Here is a 25,305-nt window from a genome sequence, read left to right on the forward strand (position 1 = left end):
AGCTCTGGAGGGCTTGGCGCCCAAACCGGTCTTTTAGTCAGTTCAGCTTGAGTTGCCTATTTGAGCGCATGAAAGGGCCCTGAAGTGTCTGACACTGGCCAGCTGTTACATTCTATGCAGGATACAACCCATACAGTTTAGGCTACTGCGGCAGTGATCAAATATGATGAATAAGCACAGCTCACTGGAAACGTTTTCCTGAAAACACAAACTGACAAAGTCACTGTGTGGAAGCACATTATAAAAAATAGCAAAGTCAGGAAAAAAAGTAAAATACTTAAACACAAAGCTAACCTGCAGAGAGTTGTATGCATCTCATTCACACACTAATGTGGGGGGGGTCAAGCCCAAATATCTCCTTACTATATTAATTAGAAGATTTATGAAAGCTTCAGGAACATTTTGTTGCTGACAAAGAGTTGCACTTATTTCAAACTGAAGAGACCGTGAGATTACAATAAAGTTTAAAAGCGGTGAGGATATGCAAGTCAGAAAAGTGATACTTAAATACAGAAAAATGTATTGTAGGAAGACTGGTCCACATGGTTACTCACTGACCTTGGAGCTAAGATATAGGGTGAAGCCCCCAAAACTGTGGGTACAGAAGGGGTTTAATCTCTGCAGAGCACAGCTTTGAACTGGAGTATTTTATTTTTTGATTTTCAGTCATCAGTGGTTTCAGAAAGAAACTGGATTAACTTTTGCTTCAGAAAGCTGAAACAGAGGTCAGGTTCAGCTAATGACTAAGAACTACACATTTTTTACTTTTTAATTACTAGAAAAACTGATGGCTGGCCTCAGATGTTAGAAGACCATGTCACTTACAGACACTACTGTGCCACTTTCTATATACCTGTACACACAATCCTCAAAAAAACAAAAAAAAAACAAAAAAACAAAACAAATACATCAACCTGTCAAACTTCAGGCATTTTATTGATTGCCTTCCTACCTTACACTGGGCGCACAAAGGCCACCCTACAAGCAGACGTATTTCTCTTGGGCACATCAACATTGTAATGCCCACAACAGCCATCATGCTGTTGTGTACAGCTGGCATTCCTAATTCCGGGTCACTTCATCTCTCTTTCTTCTTAAATGGAGTAACATGGTTCCTGTTCATTATGTCAAAAACGTACGGACCCCCATGCAAGTACGGTATGGTGCTAGGCTCAAAAAGATCCAAATCTTCAACAAAAAAGCCAGCGCTCAGTGTAACCACTGGTTGAAAACATATTTAATAACACTTATTTCATCTACGCAGGAAGCACAAAACAAAAACCAACACCAGCTTATAGCCTTTATCAGTGCTAACTTAATTGTACTATCTAAAAGCATGTATATATACAAAAAACAACCAAAATCTTATTGGTTCATTACAACTGTTCATTTAGACCAGGTGGGAACAAAGCCCCTAGTTTAATTATCCACATACGCTCCTTAAAATTTAGAAGGGAATGCAAACCTTCCTGTGGTCTTGTGTTTTTATAAATCCTATCAATAATAGTAGAAGTATATCTAGCCATGGGATGTTTCATATTGTGTTTGTATAGAGCACAATGGTACTTCTCTCACACTTTATATCACTTAAGTGCTCTGATATCCTTAGTTTCAATGGGCTCGAAGTTTGTCCTACATAAAAAGTTGGACAGGTGCTATTAGCCAAATACACCACCCGATCACTACTACAATTACCAAAAACCAAACATTTGAAATATATTGGGACAGTAGCAGTATAAATGTACAGGGTGTGTATACTGATGCATCTACTAGGGAAAGTCGTGAGTAAATGTTTGTGGAATGGTGGGTAGCAGTATAAAGCTGCAAGGTATGTATATCGATGAACCTACTAGGGAAAGTCATGAGTAAATGTTTGGGGAATGGTTGGTAGCAGCAGTAAGCTACAGAGTATGTATATTTACGCATCTACCAGGGAAAGTTGTGAGTAAATCTCGTCTGAAAACATGCTAAACGCTTTGGGTAATACTAGTTCTTATAAAGGAAGTTCCAAAGGATTACAGGTGTAAGGGGAAGTTTTAAAACTTTGTTAGATAAATGGAGGAGTTTAAATTCATATTTTAAAAAAAAAAACTAAAGCTTCAGCTGGAAGAACAGGCTCCTGCCAGGTGGAGAATGGAGATTTAAAATGCCGGTGTGTGCCATGGTGCATTAAGAGTGAAACTGTCTCCAAGGTAAGGAAGGATAGATTAAGTGGATCATGTAAGCGGGTTTACAAATGTTACTGCTGTAAAATAAGGCTTCATCTCCCTACTGTAAAAGTCCGTAGAAGTTATGTAAACCTATGTTATTGCTTGATACTTCAAATATGTTCTCTGTATTTGCCCTTTAGGTTACATGTGGTTACATATGGTTGCCCATTAAATTAAAGATATATTCTATATGCTGAAGGATTCAGAGATGTTGTCCATATAAACTAAACTAGTTTCATCTATTAAGCCGTAATACTAAAGTTAAGGGGACTGCATTAATCCTGGTGGCCAATAGAAGTGTTATGATTCTGAGGCTACGTTAATTTAACAAAAATCTTCATTTACAAGGTATTGTGATAAGGGGATTGGAGAGCTGTAACTGAATATATATGGAAAAAGTAAAAATAAGAAAGCCAAGGAGAGCAGTGACTTCCTGTTGCCTGCAAGAAATGAGTATCATACATTCATACATACCACATTCTGGCTCCTCCTGTTGAATCATTCCACAAAACTGCTCATTGAATAACCCTCTAGACTGCAATGCTGATCTCAGAAACCTGTGACCGATTCATCTCCTCAGATTCTCCACTTGAATCTGTCCCCTCAGTTCACTGCATATCAAATCACTGAAGCAATGTATTCTTCTCCTAAATGTAACTGTCTGCTTCTCATGACCTCACCCCCCCTTACTGTGCTGCTGGCACTGGAAACAGACGTCTTTGAAAAGGGTAGGCGAACTTCTGTCTACTCAGTATGAGCACCTCATCTGTCTCCCCTGAAAAGGGGCCAGTGGCCTAGTGGGAATAAGCCTGTCAAAGTGCAAATAAACAAATACTAATAAGGAAAAATTTCTATTAGGATCACCGAATCAAAGAAAACGTACCTTGTAAAATGATGTAACTTCTCTGTCGAGGGGCTGAGTAACACTTAACCATCCAGTAGTCTTGTCAATTATGAAGATCCCCTTTGGTTCTCTATCAGCACCCTGTCCGGTGATACTATAAGTCACAGGAGTCTCTTTGGCTTTGCTGGATTTAACCTGGAGGTTCAAAACAAGAAAAAAATATACGCAAGTTAACACAGAAGCGAATGTCTGCCATGAACACTAAGACAGAAATACAAAGGAACACGGTAGTTTACAAGGCAATCACAAAGTAAGACATTTAAAGTACTATCAAAACAGCTTCACATTCTTTACACCACAAAGGTATACATTTATGCAGTCCTGTACAACTGCAGAAACATCAACTGAAACTGTAAAAACATCAACTTTGCCAACTACACATTCACAGACTTCCTATTTGCGACACTAGTGATTTGTAATATTTTTGTAAAGGGAGTAAACATAAGTAACTTACCGTCTTACTAACAATGTCAAGATGACAAAAGAAAACAACCGAAATGGGAGTGCAGAGAGGAGACAAACATTTGAAGTTTGTGTTTACAATTATCTTGACATTTAGTACCCACTGCTGAAATCATGAGCTGGGCCTGTGAAAGCACATCAATATGGGGTCATAACTTTTTTGAAACAGTCACCAAGGCCATTGATGAGGGTAAGGCAGCTCACACAGCCTACCTTGACCTTGCAAAAGCCTTTGACAATACCCCACTCGGGCATCATAGACAAACTCACCAGCTTAAATATAAACCCATATGTCACAAGATGGGTTGCAAACTGGCTCAAGGACAGAACCCACAGGGTCAGAGTTGCTGGAGCTATGTCAGACTTTAAGCCAGTCACAAGCGGTGTCCCACAGGGCTCAGTCCTGGGACCCCTCTTGTTCGGCATTTATTTTTCTGAGGTACAGGCAAACATAGGAAGATTGTGGCTGACAAAGTTCGCAGATGACTGCAAACTGGGCACCATAATTGATACTCCAGCGGACACAAACATCCTTCAGAGAGGCCTCATAGAAATGGATAATTGGTGCCAGAGCCATGGCCTTAAGTTGAACACCAAAAAATGTATAGTCATACCCTTTGGGAAAAACAAGGTACCGACAAATTACCACATAGGCAGTAATCCATTAAGTACGGAAGAGGTAATCAGGGACCTAGGGACCGAGGTTGACAGTAACCTCTCATTTGACAGTCACATTGCCAAAGTGGTTAGGAAGACCTTCTATACTGCCCACCTTATCATGAAGGGTTTCACATCTAGATCAAGAGAGGTCATTGTGCCCCTATACTCTTCTCTTATCAGGCCAATGATTGAGTACAATGCCCCATTTGGGATGTATCTCACCAGACACCTGCAGCAGTTGGAAAGACCCCAAAAGTTCCTCACCAAGAGGATAAAGGGTCTCAAACATATGTCATATGCTGCCCGACTGAAAAAGTCCAGCTCTATTCAGTCGCATACCGCCTACTCAGAGGTGATCTGTGCCTGACGTACAAGGCCATGTCCAATCCTGAATTAATGGACATGCTCCACCTCAGAAAATCCAAATCAATCAGAGCCATGAGAACAAGCGACTTAAACCTCAACACAGAAATAAATAGGACATGCTGGAGGGACAGATTCATAACCCAGAGGCTCCCTATACTCTGGAACAGAATCCCAGTCCATGTTAGGCAGAGCCCCTCACTGACTCTATTCAGGAGAAATCTCGACGAGTGGATGGGGGATCGTAGGTTTACCCCGGGGGTCATCTCTGTGTCACTACTAGACAGAGGCATAGTAAACTAAACCCTAAAAGGGCGTAGTATTCTCATCCTAAGGGGTGGTGTAAGCCACATACACTCTGGCTAGGCTTATAAATGCCTTGGGGCAGATAGCCTAGTACGAACCTATGAACTACTCAGTAATGATTAGGCAACTGGCAAACAATTCACTCAATAGAAACCACAAGCTATGAAAGCCAAAAAGGAAAGTTCTGCACTTACCATAGTGCTAGATGCATTTTGTTGTATTCCATCTGTCTCAACCTGTGGGTTATCAGATCTGACAGGATTCAAGGTTAGCATTTCAGACCTTTGGATCTAGAGCTCCAACTTCTCTTCCATAATGCGCTGCACTTCCCCATCCCCCCAGATTGTGTTTGTCCCTCCCATATGTGGTGTCTATAAAAAGTACAACCTGAGAAATGATTAGGCCAAGACGTAAGAAGGTCCATTAAACAGACTTCAAGCAGGCCTAAAAGGTCCACTAAGAGCCAACCAACACAACTGACAATTTGGTAGGGGAACAGAGGGAGAGGTAGTTGAGAGACAGAAGACGACACCACAGAACTAGTTTTATGTCAAGTACATGCAGTAATTAAGTACATACAGTAAAGGTTCATATACAACTGTACTTTAACAGTACATGTCCAACTGATCTCTGTTATATTCCATAAAAGTTGTAGATCCTGCCAAGGTTAGCAGTCTGTCCAACCAGCATACAGAAGCCTGGGCCTCTCAACATACTGTATATCTGGTATGTGACCTAAGCCTGAAGGTGGGATGTCTAAGGAAATATGAGCATAAAAACCTCATAACTTACTTGCCCCAGGGCAAATACTGCACGAGAAGGAGAGGTATGCATACACACATCCATCAAGAAAAAAGAAAGAAAGAAGAGATCCACCATGGCCAGAGAAACAACAATACCAAGAAAGGGGGAAGAGGGTGGAATGGAACACTGCAACAGTCAGTATGATGTCTACTGTTATGGAAGTTCTCACACAGCTGTTCTAATGTTCCTTCAAGATGACTAGTGCAGTATTCCTTGCAAATGAGAAAGTACTAAAGCTATTTAAGAGAGAGGGAGGAGAAAGAAAGGACTTAAGTTTAGTCCAAAAACCATGAAAAACAGACCTGGCATAATCCACTCTAGCCTGTAAAACACACTGAACTTAGTGTTTGGTCAAAGTATAAAGAAAAGACCGACTGGCTCCTTCTAGAACAGCTCTACAAACCATGTCCTGGGGGGGGGGGGGGCTGCGGATGAGACTGCAGCCCTAATATAGTGAGCCTGACTGAGGATGGGAAAGGTTCCCCATTTTGTATGAATAAAAGAAAGAAATGCTGTTAGATATCGAAGCAGAAATGGTTTGCTTGAAAGTGGCAAACCTAGCTTCTTATCTGTAAAGGAAAAAGTTGCTCAGATTTCCTAATAGTTTTACTTTTCTCAGGGAAGAATATTACCTGCTTACATAAATTCAAAGAATAAAGAATCTCTTCTCTATTTTGAGAAAAGGGGAAAAAAGAAGGAAGACTGACAGACTGATTCAAGGACAAGACACATTATTTACTACTATTTAAAAAAAAAAAACAAGCAGCATCTTTATTAAACTATCACTTATGACATAGGCAATCATATGTTTATATAAATGATAAACCGTACTGCCATTTGTAGTTGCAAATATTATGCATCACTTATAATCCATCCGGTTATTGTCAGTCAAATATTACATAGGTCATTCAAACCCTGCCTTCTTTTAAACCTCATTCCTCCTCCAAAACATTATTCTGCATGGTTTGTTTCCATAATTCCCATCTTTGTATACAATTTTCTTCTACCCTTTTCTAAAGATCCAATTTCCAGTTGTTTTATCTATGTTACTATATTCACTACGTCTAGTAAAGTAGGTTTAGACTTTATTCTTCGTTTTCTAGTAATTACATTTTTGGCAGCCACCAGAATTAGACTCAGCAAGGCTTTACAATGTATATGCAATTCCCATTCTATATCATAGCTCAAAAGATTGTTTCCTTAGTTATACGAACTTGCTCACCCAGTATTACTGAAGGAGGAGTCTGCAGGGAGTTTTTAAATTCTGCCAACTCATTTCACTCCCAAAAATAAGTTCCCAGTTACTTCTTTCTTCCCCATCACACCTCCAACATTTGTAATCTACCTGAAGATTATAATTATTTGGAGTCTACTTGGGGTAAAAAACTACCTATTGTAAACACTTCCAAGCAAAGATCCAAATATGTAACAGTCTAGAAGATTTAGGGGGTCTTACATGCATTCTCCCCATTTTTCTTTGTGAATTGCTTATCCAGTCTCTCTTCCCCGTCATGTTAACCTCTTCTAATTGATTCTTATAGTTATGTAATATTTTATATGCCCTACTAATTATCCCTTTAACAGCAACTTCCATTCCAAAGTCTACTAAAAACTCTAAGTCATTAACTGCATTGGGCATAAAGGAAGCGTTAATTCTAAGAGAAATCCTATCTTTATAAAAGACCAAGGAAGGAACCAACACAAGTGCCTGCAGTTAAGGAACCTTCTTAGCAGAGGTCAGAGTCACCAACAACCCAGTTTTCTCCTCAGTACAAAGCTTCAAGGATTAACTGGTAGCAGGCTAAAACGGTGGTAGGGTCAACTTTTCCAGAACACAACTCTGTTCCCAAGGAGGAGGGATAAGTTTTCTTGGAGGCCTAATGTAAAGGACATGTTTCCAAAACTGACTGACCTCAAATCTAGAAGAAAGGAATAGATCCAAAGGCAGGCGAGCAGAAAAGGCTGAACAATGAGCTATGACAAAAAAGAGTAAGCCAGTCCAGAATTGAGCAACTCACAGAGGGTGGCCTAATGGTTAAAGGTATTTGTCTTACAAACACAAGGTGCAGGGTTTGAGTCTCACAAGGGATAATTGGCTAGGCTTAAAGTGGCTCACAAGGGCAGTTAGCTTAGTACTAATCTATGAACCTAAATAAGAAAGTACAGTTGTCCAAGCCCTACATACCTGTAACAGTACATGTTCAAATTCCTCACTGCATCAGTGACATTTTGGTTTGTCTGCGAAGTTGCACTTGTCATCTTTAAAAACCTCAGAGCTACCACTGTATCTCTTCCTGTGACAGCTGATTGGCTGTGCATATCAGAGAGGGAAGCCTTTTAACTGTCACAAGATGCGAGTGTTCAGGCTTTTTCACTTCCTTAAAAGGAGGAGAGAAAAGTACCTGCAGCCAGAATCATCTAGCAAGAGAATATTCCCAGCTAATCACAATACCATATAAAAACCAAATCCATCAACAACCGAATCAAACAGGTCAAAACCCATCATCTATGCACAGTCTGGGAGATGACCAGTGAGGAATTTAAATATTTACCATTACAGGTAAATAGGGCTTACACAACTGTACGGTCATCATTCCCATGGCCTCACTGGCATTTTGGGCAGATTTCCAAAGCTTCCCCTACTTGGGAGATAGAAGGATATGGGTACAAAAGTCTGTGGAGAATGGTCCGTGCAAAGCCTTCTCTGGACCTGGAAAAGGAATGCAGCTCTAGTGCTCTGTGAAGATATGAACAGAAGATCAGGTCGCTGCCTCTAGAATGCTTCAGGAGTCCACCCCTTTCCAATACACCATCAAAAAAGATAAGGCCCTAGTCATGTGAGCTTTAAGCTTGCCTGGAAGAGATTTACCATGGTGGGAATAACAGAAAACAATACCAGACGGCAACCAAAATGCAATAGTTTGTCTAGAGACAGGCTGACCTTTCTTAGCCCCAGTACAGGAGACAGACTGTTCAACATTCCTAAAGGGCTCTGCACTGTCAATGCCTGTGTGCATCCAAGGTTATTTATAATATTTTCTCCCTTGTTTTTTGGATCAGGATAGAACACTGGGAGATTGATGGTTTGATATGAGGTAAATTCAGAAACAACTTTAGGCATGAATGATGGAGTTGTGAGAGACACAATCCTATCCTTGTGTTTAGAAAGGACAAATCTAGGACCAATATATAGAAGTGGGCCTTCCTTGGTACTAAAAAGATTCTGGAGTAAAATCCTTTCCCTTTGTGTGTTGCAGGCACTGGGTCTATGACCCCTAGTTTTACTATGTAATGGAGCAACAGGGGAAACCGCTCTATCTGGTCTGGTGGATGGTGGGGAAGTCCCCTAAAAGGAAGAGTATTTTCTATCCACCGCAAAGCAGAACCTCTCTGATTTACTCTCTGAATATACTTGTTGCAGACTGTCTTCAGCCAGGCTGCAGGGATTAAAAGGAGAGAGCCTGGGAGGAGGAAGAGAAGAAAGGGTAGGATGGGGGTTGGGGTGCTTGGCGACTCAACAGTCATTCCTTAGCAGGAGGTTGAACCCTTCTTGTTTGGTTTCAAAGACTTATCCCCCTGCCTTTTCTTTTGGTTGGGATTTTTGTTTATTCTGCCCCTTGAAGGAGGACACCTTTTTATTTATTTTTACATTTGTTAACCGGGTTAGTCTGTCTGGGTTCTTAGAAGCCCTTTTGCAGCAGAGACCCGAGGAGAAAAGCTGCCAAAAAAACATTTTAAGTAAACAAATAGTAAGAACAAAGATAAACACAGATCACATTTTAAGGATACGTACTTCTGAAGTAATTACATAACATGCAATAAAGGAATATATAGAATGAACAGAAATACAATACAATACATACATGGAAATATTCACGTAGTATGGCAAGAAACTAAGCAGAATATGGTAAGACTAAGGTCAGTGCATTGTTGAACCAAAGCACTAGGCATGAAGTAAGTAAATATACAGATAAAGTTGTGTGAACTTTGGAAGTTAATAAATAAATTAAAGAACAGTAATAAGGGATTATGGAAAATGTGTAACATGAGCTAACTAGTATGGAATATGACGGAAAAAAAATGTGTAGGTAGTAGTAAGACAGAGGTAGAAGTGATACAGTTAAGTTAGGTTATCCCCGAGTGTTTCTTGGGTATTAGTTTAGAGCATGAACATATCCAATTTGATAGGAAAAAAGATTTAAGCTGTTTCTTGAAGGCAAGAACGTGGGTACATGAAACATCCTTGATCCCCATTGCATTAATTTGCCTCTATCATCTCACTGTTTGAGAATCTGTGTTACATAGAGTCCAAATACCAACTCACAGCTTAAAACTGTGTTCAGAAGTTTGCTTTAACTCAGAAAAGTTCTGATTACGTAACCAAGCATTCAGTCTTAAAACAACAGAAGCAACAGAATTTCTTGAAACAGTATCTACACATTCAAGCATACCTCTTAATGTAGAGTTCAAAACCTGAGTCAAATTAGAAGCAATTTCATTCAAGATGTTTGCTCTGTAGGCAAGGATGCAGCAAAATCATCCAAACTGTACACACACTAAGAGAAACTTCCAGAAACTTCCACATACAGCCTTCACATCATCCAAACTGTACACACACTAAGAGAAACTTCCAGAAACTTCCACATACAGCCTTCACATCATCCAAACTGTACACACACTAAGAGAAACTTCCAGAAACTTCCACATACAGCCTTCACATCATCCAAACTGTACACACACTAAGAGAAACATCCAGAAACTTCCACATACAGCCTTCACATCATCCAAACTGTACACACACTAAGAGAAACGTCCAGAAACTTCCACATACAGCCTTCACATCATCCAAACTGTACACACACTAAGAGAAACGTCCAGAAACTTCCACATACAGCCTTCACATCATCCAAACTGCACACACACTAAGAGAAATGTCCACATACAGCCCTCACAATTTAACATTCTAAAGGCTACATTACTAGAAAGAGACATCCTTTTGCCCTAAAGATCTAAACATGTTTTGTCTTTATCAGGGGGAGGGGATACTGGATTAGATGAAGTCAAAGACTTTTATATGAGCAGACAGCTAGGGAGACCAGAGTCGGGTCAGCTGCCAGATGAGGAAAGAAACCAGTCATATCTAAGGAGACTATTTTCTCTAAGCCTTTTTAGGGACTGCTGGAATAGATACTGGTGTCCTGCAGGCAGCTTTATAAACATCTTCTAAGGTAGGCAAGAGAGGGGGAATAGCCACAGAATTGGGCATCTCGTCCTCTATAAGGTCATATACCCCTGCCTAGCTCTGGTGTAGTTAAAAAGTATAGTTTTGTACCTACCATAAATGTAGATGTTAGAGGATCCACATTGCTGCAGTCATAACCTGTGGGTAGTCCGCTGTCCTCGGTCGGCCCGAATACCAAAGTGTTAGGCTGGCATCGGTCATGGTCGCTCAGATCTGACGTCAGTACGCAGTAGTACTAAAGCGCATGACCGACGCCATATCCTCAGTCTTTCTTGCCCCAGATGTCAGAAGGCCTAAAAAGAAAAGGCCATAGCCAAAAATAGAAAATACCCAACCACCAATATAGTAAAAATAATTACCCCAAAAAGCATAGCAACCCCAAACTACAGAGGGGAAGGAGGGAGGAATTGGACTGCACCAATGTGGATCCTCGAACATCTACATTTATGGTAGGTACAAAACTGTACTATGTTCTTTGTCTCACATTGCTGCAGTCATAACCTGTGGGTAGAATCCCAAAGCAAAGGTAAAGGGAGGTTGGCAAAATCAAAAGCATTAGGAGCTGCTAACATGCCCTGTAAAACTGCAGTGGCAAACCCAGCCCTAGACTTGGAATAAAGAGGGAGATGGTAATGTTTAGTAAAAGTGTGCACTGAACTCCAAGTAGCTGCCTCCAAAATATCCTTAGTAGCAAAAGGCAGTAGAAGTGGCAGTAGCCCTAGTGGAATGAGGTCTGATCCCAGCCGGAACATCCTTTCCATGATGAGAATAACAAAAAGCAATACAATGGCCAATCCATTTAGAAATAGTTTGCTTTGAAACAGCTTTTCCTTGTGAACCCAAACCAAAAGAAATGAACAACTGTTGAGTCTGCCTGAACCCTTTAGTTCTGCTCAAATAATAGCGTAACTGCTTATGAATATCCAAAGAATGCAAAATTTTTTCCCCTTTATTTTGGGGATCAGCATAAAAAGTAGGCAAATGAATAGCTTGGTGTAAGGCCACATTAGAAACAACTTTAGGCATAAAAGTAGGGTTAGTACGCAGGGATACCCTATCCTTATGGAATATCAGGAAGGGTTCAACTGCCATTAGAGCCTGTAATTCAGATACCCTCCTAGCAGACGTAATGGCCAACAAAAAGGCAGTCTTCCAAGACAAAAACTTCAACTCAGACGTAGCTGCAGGTTCAAAAGGAGGTAAAGTCAGCTTTTCCAACACAAAATTGAGATCCCAGGAAGGAGTAGGAGCTCTACGTGGGGGTCTTATGTTCTTTGCCCTTCTAAGAAATTGCTTAAACAAAGGGTGAGAAAATAAAGGAGGGTCACAATCATAGTGAGCAGAAATGGCTGCAGCATGAACTTTCATGGAGGAGAAAGACAAACCCTTGTCTAATAATTCTGTAAGGTACTGTAGTGCAACACTTAAATTAGGTCCTGAAACATCAAAGCTCTTTGCTGTGCTCCAAAGAAAAAATCTCCTCCATTTATCAGCATAAACTTTCCTAGTACTAGGTCGTCTGGCTTCCAATAAAACATTCAAAATTTGTTGAGGAAGCTGCGACCCCCCAGGGTCTAAAACAGAATATGCCAGGCTGTCAGGTGCAGGGACTGTACCTTGACATTGAGGAAATGATTGCTTGCCTGGGACAAAAGGTGCGGAATTGGTGGCAAAGGCCAAGGAGGCTCCTGTACTAAACTCCTCAGCAGAGGGTACCAGTGCTGATGTGGCCAATCTGGAGCTATTAGAATCATGCAAGGCTTGTCCTGTCTGACCTTCAAGAGCACCTTGGGAAGGAGAGGCAGAGGAGGAAAAGCATAGACGTGAAGATTGTTCCAACTGAAAGATAGAGCATCCACTTTCCAAGCTTTTGGGTGAAACATCTTTGTGCAAAATTTTGGCAGTTGGAAATTTAGTGGAGAAGCGAACAGATCTATGTCTGGAGTTCCCCAAGCCACTACCAACTGCTGAAATACATGAGGATCCAATTTCCACTCGTGGGGATCCACCATCTGTCTGCTCAAAACATCTGCTAAGGAGTTCTGTGCTCCTGGCAGAAACCTTGCTTGAAGAGTGATGTGCAAACTCAGAGCAGTTTCCCACAAAATCGTAGCTTGTCTGCAAAGAGGGTACGAATGGGTTCCCCCCTGCTTGTTGATGTACCACATGACTGTTGTGTTGTCTGTTTGAATCAACACCTGTTCTGGTTGAAGTAGATCCTTGAAAGCCATCAGTGCAAATTGGACTGCTAACATCTCCTTCATGTTGATATGCAAATGCTGTAGTCTGGGAGGCCACATGTCTTGAATCCATTTCCCCTTGAAGTGTGCTCCCCAAGCCATGTCTGAGGCATCTGTCGTTAAGATCTGACTCGCCTCTGGTCGGGTCACAGAGAGTCCCTTGTTTAGGTGACATTCCTGAGCCCACCACAAAAATTCCTTTTGGATGCAAGGTATTATCTGAATGACAGTGTCCAAATCGTGGCAGTGTTGAGTCCATACACTTTTGAGATACATTGTAGCTTCCTCATATGCAGTTTGGCATTGGGAAGTACCAGAATACAAGATGCCATGAACCCCAAGGCTTGAAGGACTGTCCTTGCAGTCAGCCTGGACAGTAGGGATAATTGCTGGATGTACAGGGGAAGATTTCTTTGTTTGTCGGGGGTCAAAAAAGCCATCTGAGAGGCTGTATTCAGTCTCACACCCAGAAAGCACATGTCCTGAGAGGGTACTAGACTGGACTTTGTTTCGTTCACAGAATACCCCAGGCACCTTAAAACTGCCATTACATACTGTAGATGCTGAAGTAACTTGACTTTGTCTTGAGCAAGAATCAGGCAATCGTCCAGATAAGGATAAATTTGTATTCCTCTTAGTCTTAAGAAAGCTATCACAGGAGCCAGGACCTTTGTGAACACCCTGGGTGCAGTAGATAAGCCAAAGGGCAACGCAGAGAACTGATAATGAAAAGTACCAGCCCGAAAATGCAGGAACCTCCTGCAACTGGGCCTGATAGGAATATGAAGATAAGCCTCTTTGAGATCCAGAGTTACCATCCAGTGATCTTTGCCTAGCAGAGGCAGAAGTTGCTGCAAGGTTAACATCTTGAACTTTGGAATGTCTAGGTATGTATTGAGGATGGACAAATCCAGAATTGGCCTCCAAGTGTTTCCTTTCTTTGGCACAAGAAACAGGCGAGAATAAAATCCTAGGCCTACTTCTGACGGAGGTACCACGATAGCCCCCATTTGTAAAAGTAAAGAAATCTGCTTGTGAGCCTCCAGTCTTTGCTGAGGAGGTACATCTGGCATGCCTTTGAAAGGAGGCAAGGTGTGAAAATAAAACTTGTAGCCTCGATTTATAATGTCCAACACCCATTTGTCCTGGGTGACCAAAAGCCAATTTTGCTTGAAAAGTGCCAACTTTCCTCCTAGAGGAGCTGCCAGACAGGAGGAATCTGGCAGCTGGAGATACAGGTCATTGGGTCTGTTTACGAAAAGGCTGACCCCTGCCCTCACCAGAAGATTGAGCAGGAGAACTCCACGTCCTTGGTCTGAAAGAACCCTGAGCATGAGCTCTGCCCCTACAACGTCTAGATCTGCCCTTAGACTGAAACTCAGAAGAAGGATAAGCCCATCCTTTTGCAGGCCAATTTCTGCTAAACTTAGGGGGCTGCACTTGTAAAAATTCCTTAACCGTCTGCATGGACTTAGCTTTGTCCTCCATTTTCTTCAAAACTGACTCCACAGGAGAACCAAAAAGAACTTCAGATTGAAGGGGAGCATCCAAAATTCGAGCTTTAACATGCTCCGACAAATTCTGATCCTTAAGCCAGGCATGCCTACGGATAACTGAACCAGTGGCAGCCACCCTGGAAGAAGCCTGAAGAGCATCAAAGCCACACTGCAAGGAATGCTTACGTACCTGATCAGAGGCATGAACTAAGTCCTGCAATTCCTTACACTCTATACCCTCAGCTAAAGCATCCACCTTAGATTTCAACTGGCTTAACAGAAAATTCTGATACTTCAGCATATGAAACTGGCAATTCAAAGCCCTCATAGCTAGCGTGGAGGAGGTATACACTTTTTTACCCCACCTATCCAAAGCTCTAGAATCTTTATCCAGAGGAACTGGATTCTTTCTTAACTACAGAAGCCCTGACACCCTTAGGTCCCTGACTAATAGTTTCCGGGTCAGCTCTAGGACTCTTATACAAATATTTATGAGCCTCTGGAACTCTGTAATACCTGTCTGGCTTGACAGGGGCAGGAGGTAAAGAATCAGGATTAAGAGAAGCTTCAGAAAAAACATCCTGAACAACATCCAAGACAGGGGGAATAGCCAAGGGCCTATGTTGAGGTAAAAACAAAAATTCCCCAAGCCTCTTTCGAGAATCTGAAAAATCCTGACCTTCCCACTTAAAATGCTCCCTCATGGAGTGCAGGGTTTCAGAAAAAGAAAAATCCTCTGGAGGAGAAGCAGAAGGACAGGAATCCTCTGCATCCGAATCAGAATAGGGAGGAAAATCCTGAATGTCCTCAGCTGAAGACTCAGAGTAATCTGAGGAATGCTCCAATCCCTCCACCTCTGTCTCCACCCTAGGCCTCCTATCTGGAGGGGGCATAGAACCTCTGATTAAAGTAATCAAATCCTCTGCCATTTTCAGCATATGTTTTTTAGGAACAGAGCCTGAAGAACTAGGGCTGCCACCTGGACCAGAAGGACCAGGTCTAGCTTTAGAAGGGGCTTTAGAGACAGAAGTAGAAGGCCTAACAACCTTATGTAAAGAAGGAACTACAGAAACTTGAGAGGCCCCCTCGGCCTGACCTAACTCCGGAGAGGCCAATTCCTGTAAGATTAAAGGCTCCCCCTGTGATTCAGCTGAAACCTCGGCTGGATCCACAGATTCAACCGTAGTTTCCATAGAACCGGCGTCCGCAACGGATGACTCGTCCTGCTTAGACTTCATCGATTTATCCTTTCGCTTTTTAGTGGTAGCGGGCGTCGGAGGATCCGATGGCATATTGTAGTTGCACCGCTTACCGAAAATAAGTCTAGCACAATCTAACCTGCGTTTAATGGTGCGCTTATGAAATCTAGCGCAAAAGTGACACCCGACTACGTCGTGCTCAGGCCCCAAGCAAGGAATACAGAGAGAGTGGTAGTCCCTATGAGGTATCTGTTTCCCACAAGAAATACAATTATTAACTTTTTCTGACATCCGGATTTAACTGAGGCAAGAAAAGACAAAAATATTCCCCAACGGGGTACTTAGCCCAACTTGGTCTTCGGTCTGAAACTCAGAATGAAAATTTCAGACGCCGAACGGCACTTGCAAACGCTGCTTCTGCTTCGGACCATGCGGCAAGAAAGACTGAGGATATGGCGTCGGTCATGCGCTTTAGTAGTACTGCGTACTGACGTCAGATCTGAGAGACCATGACCGACGCCAGCCTAACACTTTGGTATTCGGGCCGACCGAGGACAGCGGACTACCCACAGGTTATGACTGCAGCAATGTGAGACGAAGAACATCTGCTCTCAAGCAAAAGCTTCACTAAATCTAGTAATCATCTGAAGAATATCGAGCACTTGTTTGGACTTGAGCTCAGGATCGCCTTTTGAAGAATCAGACTAACTGGATTCGCTGTTAACTAAGAAGTCACTACTGCTTTCATCAGATCCCTCATCACTCTCTGAAACACTAGTAAGGCCTTCAGCCAAACTAGCATTAAAGCTATGGATGGGAACACAACCACCGGAATTAGTTGTCTGCAGAACATTCTTAGCCAAGGAAACCGGATCAGCTTTATAAACGGCTATAGTCAGACTATCAGCTGTTCATAGGTTCATACTAGGCTATCTGCCCTGGGGCAATTATAAGCCTAGCCCGATTCTGTATGGCTTACGCCACCCCTTGATTTGAGTATACTGTGCCCTTTTTAAGGTTTAGTTTACTGTGCCTCTGTCTAATAGTGACATGGGAGTAATCCCTGGGACAAACCTACGATCCCCCATCCACTTATCGAGATTCTTCTTGAAGAGATTCAGTGAGGTGCTCTGCCTCACATGAACTGGAATTCTATTCCAGAGCGAAGGAGCCTCTGGGTTATGAACCTGTCCCTCCAGCAAGTTCTATTTATTTCTGTGCTGAGGTTCAAGTCCCTCGAGCATGTGGCTCTAAGGGATTTAGATTTACTGAGGTGGAGCATGTCCATTAATTCTGGATTTGACATAGCTTTGTATGTCAGGCATAGATCGCCTCAAAGTAGGCGGTATGCAACTGAGTAGAGCTGGAGTTTTTTTAACTGAGCAGCATATGGTATCTGTTTGAGACCCTTGATCCTCTTGTTGAGATACTTTTGGGGTCTTTCTAATTGCTGCAGGTGTCGGGTAAGGTACATCCCAAAAGTGGCATTGTATTCTATGATGGACCTGATGAGGGATGAATAAAGGGGCACGATTACCTCTCTTGATCTAGATGTGAAACCCTTTGTGATGAGGTGGGCTATGTAGAAGGTCTTTCTAACCACTTTGGCAATGTGGTTTTCAAAGGAGAGATTGCTATCAACTTGGGTCCCCAGGTCCCTAATAACTTTCTCTGTACTTAATGGGTTTCTGCCTATGTGGTAATTTGTGGGCACATTGTTTTTGCCAAAGGGTATGACTATACATTTTTTGGAATTTAGCTTTAAACCATGGCGCTGGCACCAGTTATCTGTCTCTGTGAGACCTTTTTGAAGGATGTTTGTGTCAGCTGGAGAGTTGATTATGGCACCCAGTTTGCAGTCGTCTGCGAACTTGGTGAGCCATAGTCCTCCCACGTTTGCCTGTACCTCGGAAAAGTATATACCGAACAAGAGTGGTCCCAGGACAGAACCCTGTGGGACGCCACTTGTGACCGGTTTCGAGTCTGACATGGCTCCAGCAACTCTCATTCTGTGGGTTCTGTCTTTGAGCCAGTTTGCCAGCTGTATGATGAAGACTTTTCTTTTTCTTGTGAACTTCACCTCTAGATAAAATATCTGGTGGCAGACTATTATGTCTGGCAAGGGGTCTCTTATCCCAGACTACTCCTGCACCTAAAGGGTTTGGTTTTTCCACATCTATGCCAGGCACTGAACAGCCCCAGAGAGGATGTGTGTAAACCCATTCCATAGTGACTGGCAAAACTACACTACAGGGAGATGGGACAAAGGATGAGTGCTCTGCAGGTCAAGCAGTGGCCCCAGCTGAATCACTAGGGCTGGGGGGCATATTTTTAATTTGTTTTTCTTTTCGTTCCAGCTGCAACCAGATTTGATGAGAAGGTACCAGAGTTAGGAACCTTCAAGTCACGGGAGAGAACACCAGCCATTATAATCAGCTAACATTACTGGATAATGCATCAAAATAAGCATTTAAACTTTCTAGTAAAGGCAGGTCACCACACAAACTCTGCAAAACTGTGATATTACCACAAAAACAGTTTGAAATGTGTTCAGAATTTTACAAATGACAGAAGTTATAGAATTTCCAGTACACAAAGTCCAAACACCAGAGCAACCAATGTGCCAAACCAGTGTTAAAACTTAGCTCCACACACTAACCACATTAAACTGCTATAAAATAATGTTCATAGGTTCAAACGTTAGGACTAGGCTAACTGTCCTTGTGGGCCATTTTAAGCCTAGCCAATTACCCCATGTGAGAATCAAACCCTGCACCTCATGTCTGTATGGTAAATACCATAACCATTATCCCACCTCCCACTTATGTTTAATTGCAATTTAAAAGTATTGTCCTGTAAGTAAACTTACCATAACAGTAGATGTTTGCTTGATCCCTAATGCAGTACCCTTAGCTATATGGGCTATATCCCTCATAGGATATAACAGCTAGACAGCTTCCAAAGCTTCATGACAACTTTCACATGTTCAAACCATTAGTCAAGCTCGAGCTGAGCTGACTAAAAAGGCAGGTTTGAGTGCCAAGCCCTTCAGAGCTTTCATGCTACAGACAAAAAGGAGGCAAAGTCCTAACAGAACAAAAAACAAAAAAACAACAAAAATAATCAAATGTCCACACTCAGGCAGAAAGAACACACCAAAAAGCAAGGGGGAATGATGGTAGGAGGAGCTACTGCAGGAGTGATCAAACGAACATCTACTGTTACAGAAAATTTATTTACACAACTACACTAAGTTCATCATATTGATCACTGTTGCAGTAGGCTTAGCTATGTTGGTAGATTACCACAGCTTACTACATGTGGGAGGTGAAAGGGGAAGCATCCAGGAGCCCCTGGAGAATAGTCCTAGCAAAGCCTGATCTAGACCTGGAGAATGAATCACGCTTGTAGTTCTCTGTATAAGTATGTATACAGGACCAAGTTGCGGCTTCTAGAATCCAACCCTTTTCAAAAAGCCACAGATGAAGCCAAGGCTCTGGTAGAGTGGGCCTTGACTCTGCCTGAAATAGTTTTGTTGTGGTGGGAATGAGAGGTAATAACCTGGGACAACCACTTGTAAACTGTCTTTTGACATGGTTGTCTCTCTTCTTACTTTCACAAGAAATGAACAGATAACATCATCACAAAAATTTAGTTCTGTCAAGATAGCACCAGAGTTTTCTGTGGACATTCAAGGTATGGAGTATACTTTCCCCCTCATTTTTAGATTCAGGAAAGAAAACGGGGAGATGGATAGCTTGGCTTAAAGTAAACATGGATACCACCTTTGAGCATAAAAGGATTGTTTCTCAAAGAAACCTTGTCACTGTGGAAAAAAGATACGATTGACTCATAGCAGCCGTTAACTTCTCTAACCCAAAATTAAGATCCCAAAGAAGGATAACCAGTTTCCTTGGAGGCCTCTGATGCAAAACCTGTTTCAAAGTATTTTGACATGGGAATGCATTTAAAGAAGAGGATACATGGGCTGACATGCCGAAATGACCAGTAAATTAACCTTGAAGGAAGAGTAAGAAAGGCCACAGGATAGTAACTCGCACAAATATTGTAAAACCAAACAACTAGCCTGAGGGGGTGCTGGTTATATTCCTGGCACCAAATAGAAAAAGTTTTCCATTTGTTAGCACACGCTTTTCCATTAGCTTGCAGTCAGTTGCAGTTGCTTGGGGTCAGAGTGCATCAAATACCCCTGATCTTGTGTAAGTAGATCCATTATGTGAGGAAGTGTGTGGTAATTGCCCCTGGCCACTTTCAAAAGAAGGGATAACTACTGTTGCCAAGGCCAGAAAAGTGCCACAGTGATCTTGGGGGATTCCTTCTGAACCTTCAGAAGTACCGTGGATGCAACCATAACCTCTCAACCTGGAAACATCAACAATCTGGACAAAGGCCCATGAAAAATGGGTAGAAATCTGGAAGTTGACCAATATAAAATTTGCATACAAAATTATGTAACTCCACCCACTCCAATGGAATTGTGGGATACCAACTTTCAAACACAAACAGAAGAACAAACAAAATATGGCCCCAGGGCCCAGATCCTGTAGTAAATGGTAACCATTTTGTTTTAATGTGTAGCAATGATGCTCACTGGGAGGGGAGAAGATGATGAACCTTAGGATTTTGTTTCTGGTGACTTGCAATATGTGGGTTTTGTGGTAAAAGTAGGACATTTAATGGTAGGCAATATTCTAATCTTAGCAAAACAATATTACAGTTTGCAAGGACCTCCAAAAGTCATTCTACATGGCCTACTAATCAGTGGCATAGCTAGAGTTTGTGCCCCCTTGGGCTGTCTGAATTTGCCGCTCTTCCCCCCTCACAAATCATAGTCGAATGGAGCCCCCCATACATAGCCCTCCCCCTGCAGCCATTCTAATGTCCCATTACTTGGCTATTTCATCCAATTTACCATAAACACTGTAATGTGCATACTGCCTTACTTCTACAATGATTATTTGGATTTCATTTAAAACTTTTATTTTACATTTTATAGCACAAACACTAAGACAGACATCTGTTAAACAAAGCAATACAGTCTCACAATGAAAATAGACTTGGCATTAAAACTTCCCTGCCCTTGAAACTTACATTCATTGAAATCCACATTCAAAGAAAATGTATCTGGCCAGTGGCGGATAAAGATTACCTTTGGGCTGTTTTCAAATCATAGGCCCCTTGCACACGAAACATACATGTGTTCTTTGATACACCTTCCTGATTGTATTAAACTGCATTCCTTGCATAATGCACCTTCCTGATTGTATTAAATTGTATTCCTTGTATAATACAGCACACTTGTTAGAGCGTGTGCTAAACTTACTGTTTTTAGCATTTTTCCAGTAAGCAATGAAACAAAATGCAAGAACCAATAATGACAAAACTGCCCAATTCAGAACATTTCCATCATAAAAGTCTACTCAAACTTCTACAGTCCACCAGTATCAGTGCATAAGCACAATCTCTGAAGAAGTAAAAGTCATCTAAATAATTCCACATTAAAGAGATCTGTAACTAATGAAGAGGTTGTTGCTAGCAAACAACTTTATATTTCATTGTTTCATCTACAAATAAATTGCATGTTGCCCTTGAGGAATAAATTGCTTATGTTACATTAAAAAATGATAAGCTAGTAATATTGCAATAAGGAATGGATGGCAAACTGATAACAGCTTCATAGTTACTAAGTATTTCTGCCAAAGAGGACATTCTCAGGACTGCAGCATCCACCCCCTTCAAAAGTACAACACAGTACAATATCAGCCATCAGTCTACATACTGTGGGAGCAAAACCCACAGCCATCTGCATCAAAAGCAAGTATTCTAGCTATTGTGCTACTAACACAAACAGACTTTGCATAACCAGCACTAAACTTCTCTCCCCCTGAAGAACTATACAGCACAAGAAATCAAGAAAAGCCAATGGGGGTGGGGGGACAAAACCAGGGACACATTTTAAACATTGCTTGTGTATACACATATAAAGCAAAACCTTATCCACGTCTAGGGAGCTCTGACCACCTAGCCATCATGCTGGTTCCAGCCTATAAATCCATACTGAAAACCAGTACACTGGCTAGAAAACAAATAAGGATCAGGCTTGATGGACGAATCTCAGCTCTACTAGACTGCTTCAACTGCACAGACTGGTCAGTGTTTAGAAAGGCTGCTGTGACAAAACCATGTTGACTTGGACACATACAGTTTCTTTCTGCTCTCCATTAGACTGTTGAACTCTTGCGGAAAACGAACCATGATGTATGTTACATAACTAGCCTATCAAGGGGCTTATTTTATGGATGTGCAATAACTAAGTGCAATACTAAGGTGGCTCACCTACGCACTGAAGGACTGTAAAGTGCAATATACAAACTGTGCAATAATTCAGTCTAATCATAGATATGCTGCTATTGTTTTCAATTTTACTTTGACAATATTGCCTTCATATTGTTCCTTGTCTCCTGTTCTGGGATGGGTGTGTGTCACTGCTGTCCTACTTTAACTTACTAACTTACTAATTGCTACTTATTAAATTTTTACTGTGATATTTTATTCATTTTTCTCCGTCTATACGTGTGACTGTTTCCTGCATTGAGAACGAAGCACTGTAGTTATGTTCAGCTTTCTGAATGACAATGAAGTTTTCTTTTACTAATCTTAGAAAAGTTGCTAGAATAAAATGTTTTGTGTTACCATGCATTTCCTGAAAGATAGGAAAACAAACTTAAATGCCTATCAATATTTAATTAATTCAGCTCACACCAATTTGCCAGAAAACCACAAATTTTAAGAGAAACAGAAAGTATGAGCCAACATTCCAGACATTCTGAACTCCTTGAATGACAAGTCGTGGTACGGGGAGAGAATTTAGGCTCTTGCTCCATGCCCAGGTTTTGAGTCTGAGTAACAAACACACACACTAACACACACACACTAACACACACACACACCACTAACACACACACACAACTAACACACACACACCACTAACACACACACACCACTAACACACACACACCACTAACACACACACACCACTAACACACACACACCACTAACACACACACACCACTAACACACACACACCACTAACACACACACACAGCACTAACACACACAGCACTAACACACACAGCACTAACACACACAGCACTAACACACACAGCACTTCGTTCATTCAAATAGGGAGCCTGCTGGATTAAACAATATAGAATGGCTAGCTCAGCCATTCCATTATGCCTCACAAAGTCCGAGGCATCTGTTGCAACTGATTGAAGGGGATACCTGGATTTAGGAAAATTTACTATCTGCACCAAGTGATTTCTCTTCTGACAAACCACAGCACTGGAATTTGAATAGACAAAGAATGTTGGTGCCAGGACCACCTGGACTTCACATAGCATTGTATATCTTTCCCATGCAGAGTCTTGTCAGGGGTATCACATGAATCATAGATGCCATGCAACCCAGAATTCTCAGGTATTCCCTTGCAGCAACAGAAATTTGAGTGGCAAATCATAAAAATAGATACAGATCTATTGTTTCCTGTGGCAGAAAAGTTCTTTGAACTGAGGTGTCTAGCTGATACCCCTGGAACAGAATTTTGTGTGAAGGAGTCAAAAAAGGCTTTTGAATGTTGTCTTGGAATCCCGGCTTGTGTAAGAGCTCTCTCACCAGAGTGGGACATTCCTGACACTTTGGAAAAGACCTCCTTGTTTGGTCCGAATGTTGTGCACATCTGTGGGAAGATGCAAAGATAAGCAAGTCATCTAGATATGGATACTCTGTAGTCTACAATGAGCTATAACTGGAGCCAGACACTGAGCACTCGGTGTAGCACATCGTCCAAACGGTAAGGCAGATAAAGTGATCCAGACAAACTAAACCTTAAGAAATGCCCAAAGTCTGCGTGAGTAGGAAAATGATGATATGCCTCTTAAATCTAATGCTACCAGAAAAATGAGGTAACAGGTTGTAAAGTGACAGCATTCTGAACTTGGGCACCATCACAAACAGGTTTAGGAAAGACCCAGAACTGGTCTCCAATCATTTTCTTTCTTTGGCACTAAAAACATCCTTGAATAAAAGCACTGGGAAGGAGGAACTCGTTCTCATCACTCCCTGAAACAGTATGTACTGATGGCCAGGGGTGAGACAGAGGTGTGGTGCATGAGGAATTACCCCCCCCCCCCCAGATGGCCAGGGGTGAGACAGTTGTGGTGCATGAGGAATTACCCCCCCCCCAGATGGCCAGGGGTGAGACAGAGGTGTGGTGCATGAGGAATTACCCCCCCCCCAGATGGCCAGGGGTGAGACAGAGGTGTGGTGCATGAGGAATTACCCCCAGATGGCCAGGGTGAGACAGAGGTGTGGTGCATGAGGAATTACCCCAGATGGCCAGGGTGAGACAGAGGTGTGGTGCATGAGGAATTACCCAGATGGCCAGGGTGAGACAGAGGTGTGGTGCATGAGGAATTACCCCCCCCCAGATGGCCAGGGGTGAGACAGAGGTGTGGTGCATGAGGAATTACCCCCCCCCAGATGGCCAGGGGTGAGACAGAGGTGTGGTGCATGAGGAATTACCCCCCCCCCCCAGAAAGGGTGGATTTCCTCCCACTGCCATCTATAACCCTGATGAATGATCTTAAAAATCTATTTCTGTGCAACTACGTGCTGCAAAGAGAATGGAGATTCCAATTTTCTGGAAGGAAAAATGGACTACAAGGGTGGACAAAGGCCCTTAAATAAATAGTCATTTTGACTTGTTTGGACTGCCCTTGGTTTTATGGGATTTCTGCATTCTTTTTTAACACCTTTCTGCCATTTCCTCTTAAATGTCGGTTTCTTGCATTTTGGCGAGACTGTTTATCTTGATTTTTTGCAGAAAATGGATGAAAGATTTGAGAATCCTTAGAAAATTTGGAAAAGGGGGGCTGAAATCTCAGAAATTCCTTGTACCAACTTACTGCTTTCATCACACTTTTTGAAACCCCTTGCAGGAGAGGAACCAAAACAATCTCTATCCAAAGGAGAATTTAAAATATAATTTTTTGCATCATCTGGAAGCTTCTAAGAACACAGCCATTCAAAACAGTCCCAGTGGTCAGAGCTCTGGGAGAAGCATCAGATGAATCACACACACTGCAAACAATGACCTCTGACCTGTATGATGGAAGATATTTTTTTTTCACAAGAAACTACAGAATAAACATTACTTATACTTTCACAATTACTCAGAATAAATGTTAAAATAGGAGCCTGGCAACTCAAAATTCTGAAAAATCAAAGTTGCAAAGTTGCAAAAGCATAAAGTTTTTATCCATACTTCTCAATAACCTTCCCCATGCTTGTCAAAAACAATAAGAGTGTATAAAAACTTAAAATAAATATTGAGCAAT

General features: G+C 41.9%; 1 protein-coding gene across 1 annotated transcript in view; it reads right to left on the bottom strand.

Annotated features, from left to right (window-relative positions):
• LOC122810166 (cadherin-1-like) overlaps window positions 1-25,305 on the bottom strand; it is a 227,167-nt gene that overhangs the window by 26,293 nt on the left and 175,569 nt on the right. The window contains exon 5 of the mRNA XM_044081644.1: window positions 3,094-3,249. Coding sequence (XP_043937579.1) covers window positions 3,094-3,249 — 156 coding nt within the window. The remainder of the gene's footprint in view (window positions 1-3,093; window positions 3,250-25,305) is intronic.

Source organism: Protopterus annectens, chromosome 8.part1 (genome assembly GCF_019279795.1).
Source record: "Protopterus annectens isolate FY-2018-M chromosome 8.part1, PAN1.0, whole genome shotgun sequence".
NCBI lineage: Eukaryota > Metazoa > Chordata > Ceratodontiformes > Protopteridae > Protopterus > Protopterus annectens.